General features: G+C 33.9%; 2 protein-coding genes across 2 annotated transcripts; both read right to left on the bottom strand.

Annotated features, from left to right (window-relative positions):
* On the bottom strand, positions 1-2,879 carry LOC135845160 (prolyl endopeptidase-like). Its single transcript, XM_065363624.1, has 8 exons — positions 2,760-2,879; positions 2,508-2,579; positions 2,202-2,425; positions 1,603-1,807; positions 727-927; positions 440-631; positions 239-352; positions 1-186 (listed from the first exon to the last, which is right to left on the bottom strand). Exons 1-8 carry the CDS (start codon positions 2,877-2,879, stop codon positions 1-3), a joined length of 1,314 nt encoding a protein of 437 aa, XP_065219696.1.
* Positions 2,880-8,971: 6,092 nt separating this feature from the next.
* Positions 8,972-16,595, bottom strand: LOC135843018 (major facilitator superfamily domain-containing protein 6-like). Its single transcript, XM_065360740.1, has 12 exons — positions 16,108-16,595; positions 13,537-13,870; positions 12,936-13,463; positions 12,702-12,857; positions 12,503-12,616; positions 12,334-12,430; positions 12,096-12,257; positions 11,360-11,490; positions 10,218-10,374; positions 9,996-10,108; positions 9,795-9,901; positions 8,972-9,706 (listed from the first exon to the last, which is right to left on the bottom strand). The coding sequence occupies exons 1-12, from the start codon at positions 16,437-16,439 to the stop codon at positions 9,703-9,705; spliced, it is 2,235 nt and encodes a 744-aa protein (XP_065216812.1). The 5' UTR covers positions 16,440-16,595; the 3' UTR covers positions 8,972-9,702.
* Between the last annotated feature and the right edge of the window lie 11,184 nt (positions 16,596-27,779).

Genomic DNA, 27,779 nt, shown 5'->3' with positions numbered 1-27,779 from the left:
TTACCCTCCTCCTCTGATATTTGCCATGCAATGTACGCCATCAAAATTGCTTATCACTACCAAACGATTGACTGCAAAATATGGCAAATTGCTGACACCATAGATACCGTAAGCATACATGAATGCGAAATTGTTTCCATTTTTTTCCAAGTCCTGCATCAGAAAACTAGTAAGCTCGTGTTGATGCTGTTGATAGTGAAACTTCCAATTGAATTAAAATATAAGTATCTACCTATACCTTTTTATGAACGCAATACATGGGTACTTTGGTTCCATCTTTACTCGGGTAGAATAGTTGCTCCACAGTGAATTTTTCGCGATCAAAATTCTTCAATTTGATTTCATTTATAACCTAAATTCAATTGATGCGAAACATTTTCTGCATTGAGTTTAAGTGTTCATTAATGATGACATAAACAGATAGTTTTCTAAAAAATACCTCAAGGTCGAATGGTGGTTTTGATAAATCAAAATGATAAGTGATTCCGGGTGTCAGGAATGATACGAAGTTGAAAAACACGTGAGGAGTTCTTCTACCACCAAAAATCGATTCATATGCAACTGTACCAACTTCCAACGGGAATTTTTTGATCATTTTACCAGTTTTCATGTCGTGTAGTTGAACAACACTCTGTATATGAGATATCAAAAATATATTTGAGTAGAGTATAAGTAAGAGCTTTGTAGAACACGAGTCTCGAGTATTTTGTAGGTGGAGGTACGTACTTTAACGTCTTCGATATAGCCTAACACCAAATAATTATCGTATGCTGCGCCGGCCCAATCCATGCTATACTTTTTATCTTCAGGTATGAGGTCTTTCCACGCTCCAGGATCGGGATTTGTAATATCGATCACAATTAGTTTGAAGTTATCGGCGTCTTTATTAGTTTGGAAAATGAATTGGTTTTCGTTGTTGCCGACAAACTGTAACAAAAAAAGTTTGAAATGTTTAAAAGTATTGTCATCGAAATGAAGTATAGGTATTAGAAATGAAATGGCCAAAAGCAGCGTACAAAGTAACTCTTTTCCATTTTTGTGATTATTGGTTTAAGTTGTGGCTTGGCTGTGATTTCTTTACTTATATCCGCTATGTAAATCAAATGATTGCTACCGCCGTCATCCACATCCACAATCAGGTATTTACCGCAATCACTCACAATGGGACTTCTGAAATAGTACTTTTTGAATGAACTACGACTCAGTTTGAGTTGAACACTTGTGTACCTAGGTGGGAAATATGTACATACACGAAGTAATCGGGGTTATCTGGAAATTCTGCCATCAGCAAGTCTTTGCTCTGTTCGGTCCCGAGCAAGTGATAATAAATTTTTTGATTTTTATCCGCATCATTGTGAGATTTTTTTTCATCGAGAAATGCCTAAAATGTCAACACACCTGTGAATTACTCGGATCTTCGTATTATTTTATTTTAGTAGTTTTCATATTAGGTATGATTATGTTACCGAGTAAAACACTCCTTTGCCATCTTTTGAAAACTGTAGATTTGAATATTTAACTTTCTCCAACTTGTCATTGAGATCAGTGCCTATATGCGGATTAAAAACCAGAAATTATTTGCGAGAAATCATTCGAGTTTACGGTATTCATGCTGCAACCTTTTTCCACATCCATGAAGTGCACCGTTTTCCAGTCAGATCCACCGGAACCCAATAAATATGCGAAAAGATTTCCGTCATTGCTGAATTCATAGGTACCTATCGCAACGGTGCCATCTTTGCTGAGTTTATTCACGTCAAGAAACACTTTACCTTCATCTTTAAATGAATCTGATTTGAAAAGCACGCTGAAATATCAAAAAAGTATTGAGGCAAAGTGGCAAAAAATGTGGATTTGGTGTTCTTAAATGGGTATATTTTTCTTCATCTGCGAAAAAGGGACTGGGAAAAATGCGAAACAGTCGACTGATGCTGATATTCATGTTACCCTGGTGTGCAAAAGTAGCTTAGCAGTTTAATCAGAGTGGAAAGTTGGTAGGTTGCAGAAATTCTCTTATTAATTTTTATTTCACCCCAGCCCTACAAGACGTAGTTGTAAAACTTCACATATGTAGATTGTAGGTATTAAATACTTAATATGACTAATATGTGAGATTCCAATGAACGAAATGTAATTTATGTAGTTCAACACCTCAACACCTCAACTTCTCTAAATATGTGTCACCGAATTCAATCACTTACTCTTGATTCTGTAAACCAGTATTCCGGAATGAGTAGAAATATTTGCCTTCCTGAAACGGACCTTTCAACTTTGAATAGTTACTCAATTCTGTGTAACGAGCGTGTAATTCTGCACGGAATGGACTTTTCTCCAAGTAGGGTTTGGTAATGGCCATTTCTTCCTCGATGAATTTCTTTGTTTCGGAGCTATCGGGATTTTCTAACCATTGGTACGGATCCTTGATCTGGAGATAGTAAAATTGTACGTGTTTATTTGTTTTTCACCGATGATTTTCGAAATTATGAAAAAATTGCTACCGCACGCACCTTGACGCCACCTGGATATGTGTCCTCTACTGATTCGTCTCTTCTGGCGTTAGGATATTTGTCAGCGGGAATCTGGAAACGTTACACTTTGAGTAATAATGTACCTAAATTGCGGGCTAAAATTGATGTGACTAATTTTCGAATATAGCCAAGTTGTCCGAAGATGGAGCAACAATAAAAGTAATTTGCTAATTTAAGCTCAAAAAGGAAGTCAAATTAGGCGAATTTCATGATATTGTAATTTGTACTCACGAATCCAGCAGATGGTGTACCAGCAGTTGGAGGATTCGGACTTGTCACTGGTGTAGAAGGACTAGTCGGTGGCGTGAAAACCACCAAAATCCCTAGTAAAACGTATAATTTCGAAGTCATGATGGCACACGAAAATAATAGTGAACCCGAGACTACAAATTGAAAATTGTTATTACTATAATATATGTAGAACGTAAAATTAATGAAAGCGTTGTTTGTATTTATACCCAAAATCAGCGATGTTTTCAAGGTTAGAGGGGAAATGATTCGTGATTTACAATTGCACAAAGTAAATCTTGAATAGTCATAAAAACATCGTAGCAGAAAAAAATTATACCGTTAAAAATGACCGAAAAAACATTCGTTTAATAAATGATAACTGTTTTGTGTACCTACCTTACCTACTGTAAAGATACTTATACCACTATACGTAGGTAGAGGTACATCACAGTGCACAGTGCTGAAAAATGATGATGCACGTGTGACCAACTAAACAAACAAATTAAGACTCGATTATCATTTTATTATCACCGAAAAATGTTTTTTACATGTAAATTATAGATGTGAAGGTGTCGTCGGAGGACATTTTGCTATTGAAATGGTCTGAAATATGAGCCAAACCTCTCACTGTCATTCAGTAAGTTTTGCAAAGACGCCGCTTTAGAATAATTCTAGGGATGGTTTTTTCAATCTAGAGAGTTTGTAAGAACTGTTGGGACTTGGAAGCGTTTTTTTAGTGACAATTTTTGTTGTACTGTACTTGTCTTCCATACGTATTCTATTCCTTTCGTATACTTGATGCAATCGGTCCTCTCCCCCTCCCCTCATTTTGGGGAATGTTTTTGTACTAATTTCAAAATATTTACGTAAGTGTTTGAAGCGCTGTTGAAATCAAATCTTTTTTGGGGGAAGGGAATTGCAAATAAATTCTTTGAATTATTCTGAATAAATTTTTTTGAGTGATTTTGAATTAATTTTTTCGACAAATAACCATAATACCTACGTATTAATTTTTCATTTTTTAAATAAACCCGCGAAGGAAGTGACCAACATGTTAATGAAGCGATCCACTCGCAAACAGAATGACCCGATCGCAAATGAAGCGAATAATCATTTAATCAACTTGAAATAAATACCTAATTGAAATTCTAAAAAAACGAACTGCTATGCACACGTTTTGTAGCTAATAATGAGCTATGCTTATGGCTACCTATAGTTTGACTTATTTTCAGTTTTTTTATAAAATTTTTAGAAATTTTATTTTTATTTTCGGTTTTTAACTTAATTTTTAGTTTTTAATTTTCATATTTTTATTTTTTTATTCAATTTTCAAAATTGTAATTTTCGATTTTGAATTTCTTATTTTCAGTTTTTAATTAGTTCATGAGTTCAATTTCCAAGTTTTTAATTTTTAGTTACTTATTTTATTTTTGATTTGTTTGTAAATTTTCATTTTCAGCTTTTGAAATTACGTACCTATTTTCAGATATTTCGAATTTGATAAATTCTTAGAGTTCATTTTCAGTTCTTGATCAAATTTTCAGAATTTTATACATACTTCATTTTCGGCTATATTGACTTTTATTTTTGGTTTCAAATTAAAATTTCACTTTTTCATTTCATTTTCAGAATTTTGAATTTCATTCGTCTCGGTTTTTTGAATTATTTTAAATTTTCAGTACTACTATAGTTTTTTTTTTCATTTTAAGCGTTTGGTTTCGATTTCAGAATTTTCATTTTCAAAATTCTCAGTTTTTTATTTTCAGTTTTTCACCCAATTTTCATGATTTGAAATTTCATTTTCGGCTTCTAAGGTTATTTTTAGTTGTTGATTTCAATTTTGTTGTCTTATCTTGTTTTCAATTTTTGATTTTGTTTTCAGAATTTTCAATTTGATTTTTGATTTTTGACCTCGATGGGTAATAAAATTTTGTTTTCAGTTATTGATTTTATTTTCGAAAATGTCATTTGATTTTCAGAATTATTGAACGTTTCATTTTTAGATTTTTTTATTATGAGTTTTTCAATTTAATTTTTAAAGGTTTTGATAACCACTTAATTTTCAATTTAATTTTTAAAGGTTTTGATAACCACTTAATCGGTTATCTCATCGTGTTCTACATACATTTTCGCATAGAGATAAAGTAGCTCGCTGCTTTGACGAGCCGAAATAAGCAGACGATGAGTAACGCGACGCTACAACACCTCTCCGATTTGCGATAAAATGCGATTCTTTCCCCTTTCAAGTCATTTCGAGAATCGGATTTGGATTTTGAAGGTGAAGGTATCATTGAATTAGTCATGTAAATTTTGCTTTTCGTATTCGGTTTTTTATTGATGATGTCGCTTTCGTTCTCATTAATTGCTTCAATTCCGTTTATCACTTCTTGTTCGGTAAATTCAGATTTGGGCTCCATTCTGGAAAAAATTGAGAAAAAAAACACAAAATTACACCACCAGGACAAATTTCAATCACTGAATTTCATTTATTAAGTTTTGATAAATTTGAAGAAATTTTAAAAATTGACTGATTTTTTATTGAAAATTTGAAATTTGGTCAAATTGAGATATACTTGAGGCTGGCTTCAAATCTTATTTTTGCCTCTATTCAAATCAATTGATGGCGGTTTTGAACTCTTTTAGAGCTTCCAGCAGATTTTTATATTTTCCTGCGATGAAAATAATTATGCTAAATTTTATTTCGGTTTCTTTTCGCAATTTTTCTAAAACTGGACAATCTATGTAGAAATGTGCTGAAAGAAGCTCCAAAAATGGATTCAAGAGATTAACAATCAGAAATGCAAACAAACCTCAATTTTATCAAATTTTGGTATTTTTTTTTCACAAAAAATGGTTCAAGTAGGTATTTGAATTTTCAAAAATTCGTCAAAAATCGAAACATTAAACAACACTTGAAAAGTTTGTCATTCAATTTCATTCTTCAGAGTTTGAAATTTTTCAGTTTTGAACATTTTGCAGGTTGAGTCGAAATTTTTATCATTGAAAATTTTTCTCATTTCAGTGATGAAATTCGAGAAATATTTTCTGAAGATTGTCTGGCTGGTATCATGATCCCGGTCTATTCATTGAGTAGCATTTTGGAAATACGTTGATTTCAACTTCAAATACTTTATTTCTGACTTACGAGGACCAATCTTTCAAACAAAGTGTTAGCAGTAACAAGAACTAACCTTGAAAAAAAGCTTGCTTCCATATTTTGTTATACCTTCACGTTTACAATTAGCAGGCAAATTTGACCAAAACACCTCCTGGAGTGGTAAATTGGTGATAAATTACCTATTCGAGTGGTGTAAAATGAAAAAATAAATATTGTCGCGTGCGTACAAAATTAACTACAAAATGTACGAAAACTACTTCCAGTTAACGACGAGATTTCTTTCCAACTCGGGCAAAGGCTGTTTCCTCATGCTCTTGCATTAGCAGGCTTATAACCAGAAATCACAGGCATTCGTTGTGACTTGACATTTAACTTCTTGATAAAAAAGTGCTGTAAATTAATTCGTTGTTGTTGAACAAGAACGAAAATTATTTTCAAATAAGTGCCCTTAAGTAGAGTTCTTTCCTATACAACTACATTTGAAAAGTATGTATTCCATATACGTCGTAAGGCGAGAACATTAATCGGTCGAAAAGGCACGAAATCCGTCTCCCCTTCTGTTTCACGCACACGTCGCTGGTAACCCTTTAGGAAAACCTTTTCTATAACGCAACAGGCATTTTCCAAACCGTACTGTGTAACAGTGTGTACCCAAAACACAACAGGGGAAAAAATAACGACTATACGACTCCGACATAAAACGCGACTCGACAAGTTTAATAAGTTTACAACTCATCTTGGCATTTTAATATGATTCGTTTCTGTTTTTCCCCCAATTTTTTTCTCGTATTCCCTCTATGCCCAGCTTACTCCCTGGGTTACTCGGATGCGGGATACATCTCTCTAGCCTGATTTCTCTTCTGCTTTTTCGAGTAGGTACCCGTCATCTTGTTTTCTCAGTCTACGTCTCCAGCACCACGTTCTTTACATGTGTCAGTTTCGGTTACGCAGACTCATCTCGACTCGAGCTGCACCCACCTCACGCCGCGTTTCGGCTTCATCGCGTATTTTAATAATTCGCCCGAGAATTTGTTATTTTCACTTCGTCGCTTCGTTTTGCCATCACATCAAAAATATGTATGTACCAGCCGCATAAAACTAATCTTGTTTCCAAATTTGAAATTCATCTTGTACCCTAGTCCCTAATCCGATGCAAAATTATGTATGTACTGGTGAAATGTAAACAACTAAAATATATAGTTCTCAGTTCCTTTTCCTGGTAATATTTCAGGATATTAAAATATGAGGTGAGTGGTGTTGTATTCATCACTGAATAGATTATGCATTAATGCCTCGAAAGTAAAGCTAACGTTCAATTTTTCATAAGTTCACTTTCATCAGAAGAAACACGTGTTCGTTGCCTGCAAGAATTTCTCGTCGCAGTAATTCCATATTCGATTAGCTGCTGGAAGTTGCCCCATTTTTACCCAACACATTATCTAACTTGAGTCTTGGAAAAGCAGTACAGCTCCAGCTTAAATCACTAGTCTACTTACCACAGCTGGAAACGACAGTGTTCGAATTCTGAAGAAGTATAAAAATCATTGGGTTAGGGTTCCTATGAAATGAATGGTAGGCAACCAAATACATCGTGCGAGAAGAAGAGTGTGCGTTGAATTGAATTTGAGGCGAAAACAGATGTTTCGTTAATTTAAATATCCACCTTCTCTGATGAGCGAGTTTTGTGCTGTTGATTGAAATTTTGTAAAAAAATTGAAAATTCATGTATGTACTTGAGTATTTGAGTAGGTACTTTTTCAAAAACTAAAAATTTTCTGAATTCAATATTACAGCACAAGCGTTGATCAAAAATATCGTTGATTAGGAAACTAAGGAAGGTGAAAAAAAATTGCAAACAGCAGTCAGAGCAATGAGTTAAATTTCAATATGCGGATATTGAACTCGTTCTTCTTTGGTCCCATTTCCAGTGCTCGTACTCGGGTAGGTACTCGGTACTAGTGACTTGAGTTACTAAAAGTAACTTTTGGCTACTTTTCTCGCAATTGGGTTTCTAAATTTACTGGTTACTGTTTTTTTGTACAAATTTTCAAAAATTGTTTCAAAGCACTTACCTTTTGCTGAAATTGTCCCAAGTCTCACTTTCTGCCAAAAATGCATAGCAAAAGATTTCTTTTACCTAAAATTGTCAAAGATTACAAAAAAGTGTCGTTCTTTTGCCTATTATGTAGGTAATTGTAAAAAATCTCATTAAAAAAAAAATTGTAAAAAAAAATGAAACTTTCTGCTTATACTTACTTAATTCCCACTTTAATTGTGAAATTTTTGCTTTCAGAAAAAATTCGTAGGAATTGCCGGAGATTTTCATTTCTTATTCAAAAATTACCCATTAGTTTTGTTTTTTGCTATAAATTGCCAAAAAGTCATTCCCTTGGTTAAAATTATCAACATTTCGCTTTGCTTCACCAAAAATTGACGTTTGTTGTCAGAAATTGTCTAAAAGTCTCGCGTACTTTCTGAAATTTGAAAATCGAATATTTAAATTTGTGATGGTCTGTGTTTTTTTTGTTTCTTTTTTTGAAATACATATTTGTCTTCAGTAAAATGTTCGAGCTTTTTTGTTTAATGAAGTGACCTTTTTTTTGGAAAAAATTTTATACGAGCCCTGCATTTTTGAAGAAAACGTTGAGATCAATCAATGAAACTAGTCCTTTGACCCAAGAATTTTTTTCTTCCTCAAGGCCCTACTTCTGAAGAATTGTGATATAAAATTTTTGGATTATTTTTTTCATTAATAATGTAGTACAATGACTTCAATTTTTGTTCCCAAATCTCAACGAGAAGAAATATGTACATCTAAAGGCTACCGCGCACTTTCAGAAAATGTACATTGCGCATTCCTCGTGGAGGAGGACAGTGGAGCATAGTGAATACTTTTGACATTTGAATTGGATATCCAAGGTTATCCTGATGTCCTGACGCTTGCGCTACCTGCGTAATTATGTTTTTGAACATTGACTAGTCGTAAGAGCAAATTGACAGTTTTTCTGCTTTGAGGCTGGTTATCTATGTACGTTGATTGATCTATGGTGTTAATAAATAGGAAAGAAAGATTACTGAAAGGAATGAACGAACGAACGAACAAACAAATTTATTTGTTTTTTAAAATACATAACATTGTTAAATACTTAGCTAAAGAAGGGTAGACGATAAGTTGATAAATTGGCGTTTTAAAAGTATTTACAAAAATAAATTGAGTGAGGGGTACGTTTAAAAAACAATCTAGGTCCAAATTGAGAAAATTTGTTCAATTGAATTTTTTTATCAGCTCGTATGTAGGTACAATATTAAATTTTTTTTAATTATTAAAATCATCCGAATTTAATTTTAACCACCCAAATTCGATTCCCATAATGTTGTTTCAGCCTCTCGTTAATTTCAGGAACTATAGTTGCCCTTTGAACGTACCCCTCAAATGTATGAAATAAAATTTTAGATAGGTGAATTTTATTATTACAAAATTCAGACTTGTATAAAAATGAATTTGTGTTGTACCCGATACAAAACGTATTCGGTTACAGGTAACTTTTTTTTTAGCATGATGCTTTAATTTTCATTACAAATTATTAGTACATATCTACCTAGCCTACCTATTTACATAGAGCATAACGAGTTTGCAAAGGATTAACTTTTTTTTTTACAAACATGAAATAATTTATAAATACGAGTATCTATGAGGAATAAACTTAAATAATATAACGAAATAGAACTACTGATATGTTTAATTTAAACTGTATGTGGAGAAAATTCGAACGAATGTTGGATATTATCGCAGATAAAATATCGAACGCTGATTCCGATCTATTTTTACCTGTAAATCATCGATCAATACGTACATAATACGTAGTAGAATCTCTCTCAGTGCTATGAATGAATTTGAAAATGGAAAATAAGTTTACCAGTCATATGCTTTAATGACATTATGGGGTTGTTGTATATGAATACTGGTGAGAGGTTGTTTATCCATCCATTCGTCGTTCATTTTATCATTCATTTGCGACATGATCTATAAAAAGTTATCCAATGATCGAATAAGCGTATAATACCTATTTTATAATCAAACATGCAGTGATGGATTTGATTCGAAGTGCACAACTTACGTCGTAATTTTTGACAATATCCAAAATCTTTGTTTCTGTTTCATGCGAGTACGTTTGATTGTGTTGGTAATTTGTATCATTATGTTGTAAAAATGGATTTGTCGCACCTCGACCTGTGTTAAAATACATTTAATCCATGAATAGGGAAATCTAGATTGGTAGTTGGTATTCAATTTTGAGTCACATGAAAATTCAGACTTTCAAAAAATCATAATGACAAACCTGAATCAGGATGCAGATTATTAGATGGTGTATGATTAGTAGTACCGTAACTTTGGCCTTCGTTGGATAAATCTGGTAATTTGGAGCTCGACAATACACGGGGTATTGGGTTACTGGGAACTCCATGAGGGGCAAGATGAATGCTCTCCTCCATGACCTGAAAATTCAACAAACCCCATGATGTAGGCAGAACATTCTATCATTTTTAATCTGATTTTGCTTGAAACAAAGGGCATGTATGGTTTATGTATGGTCTATCATGATTCCAGGAGTAGAAGTGGGACCATACCACTCACAAAATCCGTTTTGGGGTCGTAGAAGTCCATATTCATTGATTTTTTTACCGAACTGTAACTTAAGGTCATCTCAGCCAAAAGCATTTCTACAAAATGCGCTCAAATATGATATTTTGACTTGAGTTGCCTTTGAAGTGGGAATGACCTTGGCTGAAAATTCGTCCAGGAAGCAATAATTGAAGAAAAAAGAAAAACTATATTTTCATGTTTTTGTGACCTTGTGAAATCTTGTGTCACACCCCCTGTCCATCCCAATTGACCTTGACAGCTGAAATTAGACATGTACATCTGACAATGAGTGCTCCAGATGGTTGTGCTTTTTAGAGGCTTGGACTGTTGAATTTTTATCCTCTCCACCCCTTTTCAGCTGCAGAAAAGTATATTTTCGCGCCTTTTTTGACTGATTCTGATTTTTTATTACACTCCAGATTTGAAACATCCATTAAATCGAATCCATGATATTTGACACTCGAGATATATTGTCGAGCGGCACAATCAAAAGTAATTGCATGAATCATTACTCCAATTTCATGCTTTGTTAGTTAGACACCTCTTTATAGCGGAGCTCAGTACTTGTCCATTCAAACCCTTCACAAGAATGTATACCATGGGTACTTTGAATTTCTCTTTCAGAGCCACCTGCATGAAGCTAGTAAAAAACAATTCAAGAAAGCGAGCCCAAAAGGGCAAAGCATGCAAACTAGCCCATGGGGGTCTGACCGAATCGATGAACGACCCACCTAAAACCATCTTTCATAAAAATATGTCCATCGACCTTTGGTGTTGACGTAAAAATTCAGCTTTAGAAGCAACGCTTTTTTTAAATTCTGAGATGAAATAATTTACCTGATGTGGATCTTCACTCATGGGCAAGTCTGAGACAAATCCAGTATCTTTTCTGTAAAAATTGATGAATATGAACGCTGCAAGAACCAGAGCGCAGAAAATACCATAACCTCGGAAAGTTGCTGGAGAACCTATAATTTCAACGATCATAACAATTTAACAAACTAGCAGTAAGTAAATATTTAAAGGAGTAAAAAATACATATCACAATAAATTTCTGTTTTTGGTTTTTTGAAAAAAAATCAAATTTTCAGGTGTGACAATAATAAAATGTTATTCCTCAATTTTTGGTGAGATACAGAACGAAATTTCAAACTGCCAACTTGAAGGAAATCTGTTATAGATATTTTGGAGAGTAAAAAAAGGAAATTCGAGGTCAGTAATCAAAATTAAGAGTGCTCATTACTGAGCTCTCGAGATAAAGCTCAACTTTTTACCACAGGAGAATTTTGAAAAATGGAAACTAGCTTCTGAAAATTTGGAAAAAATATATTCGAAAAACTTGAAAAAAAAAGTTTTTCAACGAAATAATTTTCGGATTGGGATCCTAATTTGTTGGAGAAGGAGGGGGAGTGCGGGACCCCCAATTTTTAATTAAAATCCAGAAAAATGTCAAAGTGAAGTGGCAAACATCAATTTATTTTTTCTATCCAAATCTTTTTTTCTTTTTTTTTTTTGCAAAAATTCGCCAAAAAGGTAAATGAGAACCAGTTCTAGTAATTATTTCTGCACATACCGTAGCTTCTGACGAAAAACCCTCCAATTATGGCTCCACAGCCGCGACCTAATCCATGATGTATCCCTTGGAGTACACCCTGAGCTGAATTTCGTAATTCAGGGGGTGTATTGTGAGCTATGTACGAACAACAGGCGGCCCAAACTGCAGCGTGGGTTATACCTATTTTGTTCGTAGATAAAATTGGTCTACAGATAATTATTACATTTTTTCAAAAAGCGTCTATCGGATTATTTACCTTGCATTAATTCGAATGGTAAAACGAGCCACGGTTTCGTTAAGATTGATACGTACAAAAATCTGAGTACATTACCAAATAAAGCCAGACAGAGAACCTGCAATGAGAAAATTAATGAACGTAAGAGTTGTTAGGTACCTTTGCAATCCAAGTAACAAAATCGACTTACTTTGATATGGCCAACGGATCGTATCAATTTAAAACTCCAAAAATACGCCAGTATTTCGGAAATGTGGTTAATGATCGAGGCGAATCCAAAAAGTGTAGGAGTACCACCAGCTTCCTGATGGATTTTTTCATTTATTAGAACTTGAAATTCAAAGTTATCCTTATTTTCGTCAAAAATGATATGTATTCGATTAAATTACTTGTAAATGCCAAAAGAGAAACGTGAATATTAATCCGATTCCAAAACCCATGACCCATGCCACGAATAAAAATGACCCGTATTTCAAATTTCCAAAGTGTTTCAAGGTGGTCATCCATTCTGGCATTTCCCTGGTAGTTTGAGCGAATATTTTCGTCTGTAAAAAGTATATTTTTCTATCACACAGAGTCTTTGATAATCGTACAGAGAAATCACATTCGCGGATAATACCAACCTTTCCAACCATAGGTGGTGTCTGGCCATCTTCACCTTCTATCCGAGGAATTTGCTGTTTTCGTTGACCAGATCCTCCAGAGGTGTGTGATGCCAACGAAGGTAAATTCAACTGTCTGGCAACTTCTTGCTCCATAGCATCATCTTCATCTTGGGAAAGAGGTTGTTTCTGCGCGTCGTTCGTTTCTGGCGGATCTTCGTAACGGAATGCTATTTGAGTAGCTGAGATTAGCGCTCCTCCCATCAGGACGGAAAAAGCAAAGAAACACGTTCGGTAATTTTTTTCTCTTTCGCCGGGCAAACCGCAAGGGTGATTCGTGAAAGCAGTCGATCGATCCAGAGCGATACCCAGAAAGAACATCGATAAACCCCAGCCAACGGATCCGAACATACGCTGATGACCGTAACGATCAGCATCTTCACCGAGCAAAGTAATTACTGCAGAATCTACCAGAGTAATGGCCGGAGCACTGAAGAATTCGCCGATTATAATTAGAAGTAACATGAGGAAAAAGGATTTTTGAACGTCCTGGAAAATAATTATAATGAAATATGGAAAGATGATGCGTGTGAGACTGTGAGACAGATTTCTGGGAACCTACTTCAGTTTTATAAACGACAGATGAGTACAGAGGTGTAACTAAATTTTCTGCATTCGGATTTGTGGTATCGATCACTTTCAGGGGTGATTTTCCAACATCTGCTTGCGTGATCGAAACACTCGATGGGGATGTATCGTTCGGATCTGTTGTTGGTAAAACCTTATCTTTTGAGGGATCGTTGAACAAAAACGTGGTGCTAGGAAGTTCCAATTTCACTTTATTGCCGTATTGTTTGATGCAATTGCGAGCAGGAGGTTGAAGATATCCGATGGGTAACGTGAATAAAATCCAACAAGATAGTGAAGCCAGCAACAGTGTTTTTCCTTTTTTCCACCTAAAACAGGAAATTTTTTTCAGCACCCCTTTGCTCGGGCTACTTGCTTGGTATGATCCATATCGGCAGGAAGGTTCAAAAATTGGTCAATTTTGTGCATTGTAAACATTGTGGAGTGGGGTGGAAAAAAATGATTCTGTGTATTTATGCAAGCAATGATATTTGTTGGGCCAGTTGCTTTTGTAATTACTTCGAGAATTTTTTCATTTCATCCAATAATACATTTGCTCGTATTCGTAGAAAATAACTGTGCTGAATTACTCGTAAATTGAATTTCCACTTTCAATTTGGATCTACTCGTAACTGAGCTCCTTTCAGAAACTATAGGAGAATTTTGGATGAATTGGATTTTTTTATCCACCAATACGAGTAAGTAGTCTTTTTGTTTTAATTTTTGGGTTTCCATTTTCTGTTACTGTTTTTGAGACGTTGCATTTTTGTGCTTGATTTTGATTTTATTTTGAAATTTTAATTTTCTGTTCTCGTTGTTGAAGATTTGAGTTTTCAATTTCAATTTCTTTTTTAAAAAGATTCTCGTTTTCCGATTTTTCAATTTTTTTTGGTCAATTTTTAAAAAAAATTATATATTATTTTTTTCAAATTTCTTTCAAGTTTGGTTTTATTTTCGTTTTTTGAATTTTTTGTTTTCATTTCGGGGCTGCAAAATTTGGGTTTTGATTTTGTTTTCAAAGACTTCTGTTTTTGTTCTTCGATTTCATTTTTGTTTTTTGTTTTACAAAGTTTCAAAAATTCCATTTTTCAAGCATCTTGAAGGGAAAAACAATTTGCCAATTGGCTGCACTTATTTTTCATTGTTTCGTTTGCCCAGCATTGTCTTTTACCACAATTTTTAGTCTCGCTTTCAGACATGTCAAAATTGACAAGCAGTCTTATTTCTTGCTAAAAAAAAATCGTCGTTTTTTTCCAAAAAATTACAAAAAGCCTCAATTTTTTCAAAATACCCTAAAGCTGTACTTTTTGTGAAAAAAGAAAAGGTCCTACTTTTTGTCAATGTATTGGTTTTTGCCAAAAATTGTTCAATTACTGGAAGGTCTCGCTTTTTTTTGTTGCCAAGAACAAACGTTACCGAAACGTCTTGTTTTTTACCAAAATACTGTAAAAAAAGTCAACTTTTTCGGAAAACATGCGAAGAAAACGGTATTTTTTTTGCCAATATGTATATCCTCAAAAGTTGCTACTTTTTGCTAAAATTGTCAAGTTCTTCATTGTTAGCAAAATTGCGAAAGATTTTCACTTTTTCTTTCAAAAATTACCCATAAGTCAGTTTTCTTTCTAGAAATTGCCAACTACCTAGTGAATACTTTTTTGTTGGGTAATAATTTTCAAAAAGTCATGCTTCTTGCTGAAATTGTCAATTTCTTGCTTTTTTCCAAAAATTGTCGTAAATTCTAGATTTTAAACAAAATTGCAAATATTTTTAGTTTTTTTGCAAAAAATTTCAAAAAGTTTCAGTTTTTCTCCCCCAAAAATTGTCCACAATGTCTCTTGTTTTTTTCAAAAATGAACAAAAAATTCTTCCTTTTCGTCGAGGTCTCGCTTTATTCCAAATTGTATATTGGCTTTTTTGTTGGAAATTGCTCAAAAGTCTTTTTTTTTTTAAATCAAAATGTGTCAATTTGTAAATAATTCAAAATTGGAAACCATCAAAATGATTCATTTTGGAATGTTCAAGATTTTTTCGTGATTTTTTTCTACTCTCGTGCAGTTAAATATTTGGTTTACATTTTGTCACTTTTTTAGTAACTTGTTTTTTTTTTTTTTTTTGAAAATATTGAATAATAGCTCCTATTTTTATTTTAACAGAAAACGTGATGTATTTATCAATTTGCTCACACATCTAGATCTTGTGTTTAATATCTATCCCATTCATCTTTTGTTTATGTTGAGAAAAACGTGAAGTCGAACGAAGATATCCCGAGTGTATCCGAACATCTCCGAACGCATTTCCTCATTCCGGTTATTCTCGTAGGTGATTTGCTCCTGAAGAACTTTTTATCAAAAAAATTACTTAACTAATTTGTAAAGCATATTTCTCAGAAATTACGAACGAATTGATTTACACCTTCCATTTCGGTGAATTCTTGGTACCTACCTATCTCAATGCTGTATCGGCTTGTACCCAATACCCATATAATGTATGTAGCGTACATGTACACACGAGTGTTACTTATTCTATGCTGTTTCAATTAACTACCGAAAATTGCACAAATTCTCACCTATCAGCATAACTGCCCCAAAAAGGCGCCGATAAAAACTCCACGAAAGGTCTGCAACCGATTAGCAATCCACACTGACTCGGATCCATTCCCAGTTGTTTGAAGTACACTCCCATGAGTGGAAACAAAGATCCGAAAGCCGAGTAGAAAAAGAAATAGAACAATTTTACTACGATCAATTCGTGATCCTCATCTCCAAATAGTAATGCTAATATATCCGATCTTCCTCTAATCTTATGCGTGGACTCTTTCGGTTCCGGATATTCCGTGGGGTCAACTTCTCCCAACGCATTTGGATCGACTCGAGGCCGCGGGTTGGCTGGCTGCTGCATCCGTGACCGTAGATTTCGATAAACTAACGATTCACCAGAAAAACCGAGCACTTGAAATTTCACACGGCGTTTGATTTAAAAAAATTAAAGTGATAAGGACATTTGTGAAGAAAAATATTAGTTTATTTGACCCAGATGCATCGCTACGCGAAAAATCAATATTCTTGCGCCTGGCTTATTTCATTGAAGGAAATGCTCGTGAAATACGTTCTCGTGTGTTGCCGAACATGTGTTTCATTAAGGTGGAGGTGACCAATCGCAGAACCCCAAATGTTCGTTATAATTTTAAATTTTTATACGGAAGTTTTAGAAGTGAAAATGAATGTGAATTTTTTCAAATTTCTGTGATGCTTTCTGTCGCAAAAATGACACGTGAATAAATTTCTAGAAAATTGTGATTTTTTTTGTAATGTGTACGTAATTAATAAGCAGTTGTAAAATTTAATTTTCTGAAATTTTGGCAGCACGTGTTTTATTTTTTTCCCCATGATTTTTTTTTTTAAAGAAATTTCCAAAAATTCTGGATGGATTTTTAACTATCGTAATTTTTTTCATGAAATCCAAAAAAATCCACTTGTTTACAGGTTTTACCATTTTCGTGGCTGATAAAAAACTGCTTTTTTTGCAATTTTAATGAGAAAATCAGATTTTTGCGACAAACAAAGCAAGACTTTCTGAGAATTTGACCAAAAAACGTTTAATTTTGTAATTATTTTAAAAAAAAGCAAGATTTTTTGTTAATTCTAGCACAAAAACGATTTTTTTTTATCATTTTGACAAAACATATATTTTTTTTTACAGTTTCCACTGAAGTAAAATTTTTTGCAATTTTGGCAAGCAAGACGTGAGACTTTGAGGCAAATTATAACTGATCTTTCTAGCAATCTTGACAAAAGTTGAGTTTCTTTTCCTGCTTTAACAAAAAGTTGGGGATTCACAACGCTGAAAAAAAAATTTATATTTTTTGATAATTTTGAAGAATGCTTGAATAACTGATTTTTTAAAATTTTGACCAAAGAAAACAAGGCTAAATGAAAATGTTTACCTAGAAAGAGGGTTTTCTGCAATTTTGCCAGAAAATGTGGCTTTTTGGCAATTTTGATTAATGAGTAATTTTTTTGCAATTTTTTGGGTCCCTGTGCAGAAGTAACAGAATGTTGATAAATCTGAATAAGATGAACGTAATGCACATAGAGAGGGGAAAAAGTGATAAGCTTTCAATGATCAGTGTTGAGAAACAATAATTGGAATAAGTGGACAGCTTTTGAAGTGAAAAAAGAAACCCAAAATTCAAGGCCCGCTGCACTACTGCCCTCAAATTTATTTTTCAAATCAAGAAGGTGCGCCTTTTACCCCTTCATTTATGTAAACCACGTTGCATCGGCCTTTTATACGACTTAATTTAAATTTCGTTTACATACGAATACCCTCGATTACCCACCTTCATAATAAAAGCTGTTACGAAGCTAAATGAAAATTTATTTTCGCTCCGGTGTGTTACGTTTGACGCAAAACGCGCGGTGTTGTTGAAATGATCATAATTTCTAATGCCCGTGTACAGCCTTTTCTCCTCCCTCCCCACTCTATCCGCGCTATCCTCATCCTAAGTCTTGAAAATTCTCATTACTACGTAGCATAAAAAACGTATAGTATTTAGCCAGAATGAGTTGCAGTCTCTCGTGTGCTCCATTATAGTTTATAAAATGGATTGTAAAATTTAACGACGATTTCACGGCTATAGATGTTTATATATTTTTTTATCGTTTTCCTCCAAAAAAAAAAAAATTTCAAACATTCGGCGCGCTTTTGCGAAACATCTGTTGCGAAAGGGCCTTTTACCATGTACACTTGTAGCATAGGTGCATGTGTATAAGCTGTGTAGGGTTATTTTTTTTTTTTTTCATTTTTTCTTCTTTTTTTTGGTACAGGTACCTAATACCTATCTGAAATGCTTTACTGGTTTGCGAAAAGTTTTTCACTTCCTTTGAATACATATAAGAGTGTATAAGGCTAGTTGTGATGCGTGTGGAAATTCATAACATTATACCTATTTGTTTATTATGAAAAGTTTGATCTGTATTGATGGTGTATATTCGCCATAAACATATTGTATACATTTGAGAAAATGTACATACGTAGTATGCGTGCGTATGGATAAAATGTATTCGTAAGTTTGGTCACGTATTTGTACTCCCGGCTTAAGAGAGTTTTACATAATGGTGGGCTTGAGTCACCTATGAGATTTAGAAAATATGACGCCTACATTTTATTACGTGTACATATTGCACTTCGCTAGTCAATTTTATAAACTAAAAGATATATGTACTTAGTTTAAATGGGTAATCAATTTTTAAACGACGTGGTATACCTACGTTGAAAGTGTAAAAGTACAATAATAACGAATTCATGAGCCATCGAGACATCGTGGTTCTGTGCAATATGGCGTATGTGTGAGTTCAGATGAATATCACTAGAAGCCATTTGAAGGATTTTCTCGAGACAATGAGATGTGTGTAGAAAATATTTTACAATCGATGATCTACAAATAAAACTGTATGTATGTAGGTAATACAGTTGAGTAACTTCCAGTTCACATTCAAATACTTGAATAGGAATTTTTCCTCGCAGTAAGCTTATTTTTATTTGGCTGATTGAACTGATTTTTCCATTGAAAGTGATCCTGTTCCAAAATATTGTATTTTGAAGTTCTGCCCTAATCTAGACTATTGCCATAAAAATCCATGACCACTTTCAGGGTTGAGGTTGAAAATTCTCAAATCCTCTATTTTTGAGAAAATACATACCTACCTACATGATCTGAAAATGTTTTCTTCTGGAATATTTCGCATTAATTACCTACACTAAAAACATCGAAAGATGAGATACCATTTTAGAAACTGGTGGCATTTTTTGGAACGCAGTGGTGCCAATTTCTTGAAATTATTGTTAATCTTGAAAAAAGAACAAAGTTTGATGTTTTGTTATTTTTTTCCATTTTTTTTTTTTTTTTTTTTTTGAAATTTGCCATAATGATCAAAAAATTGGAACCACTGTGTTTCAAGGCACAATTATTTCACTAATTTCTGAAATGTATATTTTTCGGCGTTTTTTTGGAATTCATGTGAAATACCTATTTGAGAAAAAAAATTTCAGAACACAAATTTGGGTAAGTACTTACTCGAAAATAAGAAATTTGTAAATGAGGAGGTTAATTCCAAAGTGACCTAGCTGAAAATTTTTTTTAGAGCTAGCACTGCCATCTGGTGGTAGACTATGGGTACTACCTATAGATGTAATCCTAATCACTAAGACAGTGTAGAGAATCATGGATAAGTCTGTCTGTTAATGTTCTTCGACATGGAACACTATACTGTGAATTTATAGTCCGTTCCAAATAAGAAGTGCAAACTGCAACCACGCAATACACCAAGCGCAATACACCAAGCGGTGTGATGTTCCGGGAACTGATGGGGAGGTAAAAAACATTAAGCAGCAATGAAAAGCAAACCATATTCACTGTTATGTTTTCTGAAGAGAGTTGGTTTTTTTGTCAAAAATAAATTGTGAGACAGAATATAGATGTATTGTCAGTATGTACTTTGAAAATTAACATACATTGAAGTAAACTACAAAATTTTTGTAAACTGTTTATGTCAACGGCATCTCATTATTACGTCAATAAATGAAATGGAAATATACTTATAATTATCATAAAAAACGAAAACAAATATAGAAACGAATATAAAAACGAATAAAACAAATATAGAAACAAAAACAAATATAAAAACAAAAACAAACATAGAAACGTGTAAAAAAACGAAAACCAATAATATAAAAACGAATAAAAACATAAATTGAAATATTTAGTACTTCCACAGGTATGAGGTAGTCTTCTTCATCCATTAACTCATCAACTTTCCAGAAATCAGGTTCAACTTTCTTTATTACATGATTTACACAGTTTTTCCATTTTTCAGAACTCATCTGCTGCAAGCCTTCCAGTAGTAATTCCTTTGCTTCCTTTAAGGTGTATGATTTATTTCTCCAAGCCACATATCCTTTTACATCAGCCCATACCAGTTTAATTGGATTTAAAACGCAGTGGTATGGTGGCAGGCATAAAACAGTTCGTCCACATTCTCTGGCCATTTTATCTACAACATATACTGGCTGTGCTTTCACTTTCTTCGCCATATCTAATAATTCTACTTTCAAATAGCTCATATCTGCTCTAACATTTTTAGACAGAAGCTAAGCAATAGGGACATGGCAAAAGATGGCTGGGAGCCTGCCACTCTATTGTTATCAATTTAGAGGTAACTTGTCGCCAATGATATTTAAACGTTCACATGACGTCAGCTTCATTCAGCCAATCAAACTTTTGCTTTTGGTTTCTTACCTCCAAATTGATAAGGGAGCCAGGGCGCGGCCATCTTTGCCATGTCCCTATAATGTCAGCTTTGTTGCAGCTAGTGTTTGAAATTTTTCTTCATGATGACTGTGATAAGGTGTGTTGTCCATCACAATAACACACCCTGGTTCCAGTTCAGGTAAAACATCTTTGAACCAATCTTCAAACACTGCCTCATTCATCACTTTGTGATACTCATTAGTTTTATTGGATTCAAAAACAAACATTCCAGCATAAACGAAACCATCTTCATTTCCAATTCCAATATGAGTAATTATTAATCGTTTTCCTAAGAATAACACAGATTCAAAAGTAACGATTTGATTTTTAAAAAAACAGAAGACCATTGAATAATGAATACCTTTTCCAGGAGTATGTGGTATGCCAGTTGTTAACCCTTTTAAGAATGCCTCTTTAGACGACTTTACTGAATTATCATGCCATGCTTTAGAAACTGTGTGGCTAGCATTCAACCATGTTTCATCAAGATAGTAATTTTTTTCCCACAGCTCTGTGCTTCTTTATTTCTTGAAGATAATGTCTTCTCTAACAAACTATTTCATCTTTGTCCATTAACAAACAGTTCCTGCCTCTTTAAGCATATGTGAAGTGCAACTTTTTTGAAGTTCTGTAATATAGAAATTAAGAAATGATATGCAGGTACCAAAACATGATGCAATTGATGCAAAGCCGTTGTGGTCTTGTGGTTAACTTGAATATCCAGTGTATACCTGTACAGAGTTTTTTGAGAAAAATTTGGCAGATCAGGATCATCATTAACAGCACGTGATACTTTATCTATAGTTGGCAATTCTTTATTCCGAAAGAATTCGTGAACTCTTGCTCGGATGCTGCTTTTCTCCATCTTGTCCAAATTGTTGAATTTAGTGAAATTACAATTACGTTTTCGCTTCGGTGAAGTAACTGTATTTGTTTTTTGGTATTCAGATGTAACCTGACGTAATTTACTTGGTCCAATTCTGGTCTCTTCGGCAACCAATGGACATATTTGATTGATGCTTAACAGTGATTCATTTCTTTCAACTACTTTTTTGAAGAGATTAATGATCAAGAGCTTTTGAGCTCTATTGATCACTTTACCTTTTTTATTTCTTACAACAGGTGAAATTTCAGTGGGTGACACCATATTGTCATGTTCTATTGTTTCAATGAAATCTGAGCAAATTAACCACAATATACATTTGAAAAATAAAACGATTAAAAACAGGACACCACATTTTCTATTTACAATGAAATCTAATTAAACTAATCTCAATGCACATTTAAAAAATAACATGAATAAAATGAACACTTTTTCAATTTTCAATTCACCTGTTATCACTCTCAAAGAATACAATTATATTGGCTTCACTTAACCTTGCTCGTGTGCAAATGGAACATTGTTTTCAACAACAAAATGCGCCAAATCTTGGTTAGCAATTTCTTGTAAACTAATATTTTGTTGAGGTGCTCAATTTTCAGCGTTTTCTGGTCCCGTAGAACTGGTTCCAGTAGGTGGTTGTTGTTTTGGATGCTTTCGAAAATACTCGTCGAGCTAAAGTCAGACTTTAATTAGTAACTGTATTTTGCAGGAATTCAATTTGCGTATAAAAAATATGTAGGTATTTTAAATAATTCACTCTAAAACGTGGTGTCTTTTTGAGTGTTTCCACTGATTTGTGGTGTTTTGTTTTTTTTCTGATTTTCCACAATTCTTACAAGCAGCATGATCTGTGTGGTCTGGATCGGTCATCACATTGGTATAAAATTCCCAGACTACGGATTTCCTGTACTTGAATGCAAGTAAAAGAAAATTCATAGCATTATAGGTGCAACTTGGTCATTTTTGTAGATAATAATGAAGTATTTTGAATACTACATACATTTGCCGTGAAGTACCTACCTTCGCTTATTTACTGGACCATTCTCTGGAAAGTCCACTTCGTCGAATTCTACATACATATATGCTCTTCAATTATGTATTAGACTACCTTATTCTGTTCATGTATGATCCTCCACAATGGAGAACCATGATGATTGGTTGAGAGAATTTTGTATGTGTAATGCATACAAATACAACACTGAAGCAGATTTTTGTTACCTTTCAAGACATCATGAATCTGGAAATCAGGTTATAAAAATTAAATAATTAAGTACTTGTATCTAAGTTAAGAATTGCATAAATACATACTAAAATTAATTATAGGTAATTAAAATTATTTTTAGTTTGAAATCATATATAATAATTCACTATATGTACCTAATTCGTATAATTCTAGATAAAAAAATTGAATTAATTGAATTTAGGGTGTCTAACACTCCTATAAACCAAGTGATTTGTGAGTGAATTCCAAGGAAACCTACTTGATTCCATTGGAGATAGGTATTTATTCGTGAACCAAGTGATCCACAAAGTCTGTCAAAACATGTTTGATTTCATCGGAGATTTTATATTTGCAAACCAGGTGATTTGCGAGGTCCCATGAAACCTTTTTCAATTTCATTGGACCTAGGTAAGCAATTACTAGATAAATTACTATTGTGTCAGATAGGACAGTTTTACCTACCTGTGAAACGAAGTGATTGGGCATTGTTAAAATGCATAATAAGCCAATACCTACGTGGCGTTTTTCTTACATGTTCAGTAGGTACCAACCTATTTGCATTCACTTGCCAAATTGCAAAATTTGACAGATAGGACAATGATTGGATTACCTAGAGACTGTTGTATTGTACCATTTAAGTTCAGCATGGCTTTAACAGCTTCATTGCAAGATAGCAGGTGGCTGTGTATATGATTCGTCATTGTAAGAAATGCTATAGCCAACACTCCCCAATACTTAGACACAAGGTATCTGCTATGGATAGCTTCACAGGAGCTAAGGGTAATTGTATTAAATGAGAACAATAAAATAATCATTTATTGTCATCTGACATTTTCACAAACATATCTAAAAGAAAAGACAATGAATGAGAACTTAGTTGACATTAGATCAGCCAGCCGCTTCCTCCTTCGTTTCAGTATTATCGAGCACTAAAAACACAGAGGAATTATTTAGTGATCACATCCAGCAATTCATCACGATTTTTGGTGAAAAGCTTGGTCGGTTGTGGTTTTGTCAGAATGTCAGATAGCAAGCTGAGCTTCTAATGGAACATATTTGATCACTACTTGTCCATTTTGAACATATTCTCTAATGATGTGTTCCTTATGGCAAATAATATTCTTAAGTTTGGGATTTCCCACAACTTCAGTACATTTGATGGCTGATTCATTGTCACACAGTATAGGACTGCAGGAAAGATTGGATTATTTAGAGACTGTTGTATTGTACTATTTAAGTTCAGCATGGCTTTAACAGCTTCATTGTAAGATAGCTGGTGGCTATGTATATGATTCGTCATTGTAAGAAATGCTAAAGCCAACAAATTGCATAAATAAGTACTAAAATTAATTATAGGTAATTAAAATTATTTTTAGTTTAAAATCATTCCTATATAATAATTCACTATATGTACCTAATTTGTATAATTCTAGATAGAAAAATTGAATTAATTGAATTATGATATACTTACATGAAGATTCATGAATTTATAAGAAAGCATGTGATGACCAAGACCCATTGCTATTCAATTTTTTCCTCTCATACATCCTCCACCGCACATGAAAATGTGTAAAATAAAATCACTGACATTGGCCTTATTGAAATGACGAAGTAATAGCTACCTACTGGAATTATTATACACAGCTCAGCTTCTTCTACAAAATGAACATCATAATCGGCCTCCATCTCCTATATGATTTCACTTTCACAGAATCGCTGCTGGTTAGGTCTTTATAATTATGGCGGCTAATATATTACTGGGGTAGATTAGGGCCAGGAGTGTTATTTTAGGAATTTTTTCCAGTTTAATTCCTCGAAATAAGTTTTCCAACCCAAAAGCTCAAATTTTTCTTCTCCTTTTTCATCAGTAACGTTAATTCCTCTGTTTAAACGAGACGTTGGTGTGCTGTTTTCAATACACCTGTTCAAATCTTCCATTCATTGATTTCAAAACATTCAATCGATATCTTTTCTTAATTGGTGTTACCAACAGTTACTGTTGGTTTAGTGAGGTCTGTTCAGGAGTAGACAACTGTACTTTTTAGGCTACCAAAATGAAAATTTTTCTCTCATTGAAATCAGAGTAACGTTCAAAAAATCTGAAATAAGAACTGATCATCATCAGTGGTCACCGTTGATTTAGTCATAGCCAGACTGATTCATTTGCCTCGGGAACTACTATAGGTATGGAGCATCCTAATCTATATAATCATTATTGTTAACTAAGTATACTGTTAACGATGACTAAGAAAAACATTACTGAAAAAAGAAAATGAGGAAAAAAGAAAGCAAAAGAACAAACCGAGTGATTAATGGAGTTGAAAATAATTCACGGCATCGTTTTTTTCAAAGAAGTTCCAGGGTGGTATGCTCGCCTTGTGGAAAATAAGTCTATGGAAGTTCTCTTCATTATTGGCAAAACAGTAACGGACGTAGACGTCGTAAGCGAAAAAAGTTCAATAGCTTATCGGTGATTTGTTATTTCACTTTGACAAGAATTGATCATTTTAGTTCATAATTTTTATCATCCTGTAGTAGTAGTAAAACGATACTCTTAACGGCGCTGAAAAGTGTAAGAAGAGATGAGTGGAAGGTAGCAGCACGTAGAAAAACGAATCATCAAGATTTTCTTCTTTTTTTTTCTTTGTATAAAAATGCAATAAAAATTACAAAACGGAAATCCTACGTGTGTATTTCAAAGTGATAGAAATGTAAACGTGCCAAACCTTGAAAGACTTTGAAAGGATCAATCTTAGTCTTATACGTACCTCAAAGGACTGATTACAATTCGAGACGCGTTTAATTACTACATTTGACCTTTTCCTTAGTGGAATTTAAAGCGCGCCTTATAATCTTTTATTTCTTTTATGGCAGTATTAAGTACACAAGACGAAGTAGCAGGCATTATACGAATACGCTCTTAAATACACCAAGGGTTCAGTCTAGTCGAATCGTATGAAAAGTACCATCTCGCGTACACCATTCTCAAAGGCATCAATCTTACTCATACATCGGTGGAATTTTAATTTCATCTTTTTCCTCTTTATTTGGTCTTTCAAAAGGTGCGGTGCGACGCGACGCGACGACGACGCTCTTTCAAAGGTACGAAAAAAGGCTTTATAATTGCTACATCAGACGGCAACTTTCCAAGATAACGTCTCTCTCGAGAGGGAAAAAAATCATTGGCTGGTACCACACAATCCTTGTAGCGGAATTTTTATCTCTTTCTTGGCTATCTTTGATGATGTATGTGTTAATTTTGACGTTTAGTCGTATCGTCGCCGCCGTTGTAACGAGTATACGTTAGATGAACGAGCACGAGCAGCTTATGCGGAAAAAGAGGGTAGAATGGGTTCTTTACGGTGAATTTCGATACGATACTTTTTTCATTGTTCTTGCTAGAATATTTGGAAAATATCTCGTAACTTTGTTACAAATACGATGGGAACTGTATCACATGTTTGGTGTGCTACGTCTACACGTTTGTTGGTTTGTATTTTCTTTTACTACGTGCCCTGTAAACCACTCGCCTCGTTTCCTATCCATTTCTATGTACGATGCTCCTTGTAAAACGTTGTAATCAGCGAGAGAAGAAAAAACCAAGGTACCTACATTCGTGCAGAGTACACCACCAAAACCCTTTTGGTATGTATTTCAACTTATGCAGATGTAGGTACATAGCTTGGTGATGGAAATGTTACACGATGAATTGAATTATTTAAACGATTTATAATTGCTATGTATATTTCAGTCGACCTGACGTGTCTCGAGATGCTGTCAAAACTTTCGCATTAATTTATTATCCGAACGTGTATCTTGTGTGAATAGCTATTTTCAGCCGTAATCTTGTCTGGTGGTTTTTGGTTTGGTGAGGGAAGAGCGTGAATTTGTACATGTGACTGGCTTCCAAACGTAAGCATATGTGAAGAGAAATTTACAAATTTAATTTCTCATGATGCGATGGTGGAGATTGTCTTGGAGGTATTTTGAAAATGGATTTTTTTTTCAAAATCTGTTTATGTCTCAACGAAAAAAATTCCAAATATGTACCAATGCGAGTACACTCCGACTGTTCAGCACATCAGAAAGGCTTAGGAAAAAAGTTTGGAAATTTGTGTAGTTGAAAATATTCATCATGAATGGTGAAAGTTTTAGGTTTTTTAGTTTTCCTAACAGGAATTTTTACAAAATAAATAGTACCCATGTCTTGTATGTCCTTCATTTCAATATTAACGAGTTCACCAGTTCTTAGAGCGCTCATCAAGCAAAATAGGTACTGTGATTACCTGTTGAATGAGAATGAAGTATGTTAGCCACTAGGATTAAAATTAGATTATATTATTGTTCAGTTCTGTGATTGAAAATTACTCACTTTAACATCCAAATATGTTTTATCTGGTGCCGTATTCAAAAACGTTTCAATTTGATCTTCGGTTAAGGGCCTTGCTCGTTTTGGCTCGTATCCTTCAGCTTGACGCGCTAAAAATAGCTGGAGTTTTGAAAACGTAGTGATATCAATTCCTTCGGTCATTTTTATAGTTGCTTTCAGGTACCTAGGAGTACTTCGTATATAGTGATGTTGGAGCGTATTTCTCAGCAAGCTTTGTCAATTAAATTAGAAGCACATTCTGAGACGTTTTACATCCTTTCTCTGTACACCACTCGATGTATTTGTTATGTTCCTTCTTGTAAAGCTCCCGAGATAATCTAGGAAGCAGACCATTTGATGCAATATTTGCATCTTCTCGCATGCCGAATAACGTGAATTATTACCAAATGGGTTCCATAACCATGTTGACCTAAAGAACGAAAAATAAATAAACC

This window comes from Planococcus citri, chromosome 4 (genome assembly GCF_950023065.1).
Source record: "Planococcus citri chromosome 4, ihPlaCitr1.1, whole genome shotgun sequence".
Lineage (NCBI taxonomy): Eukaryota > Metazoa > Arthropoda > Insecta > Hemiptera > Pseudococcidae > Planococcus > Planococcus citri.
This window is presented reverse-complemented; position numbering and strand designations above follow the sequence as displayed.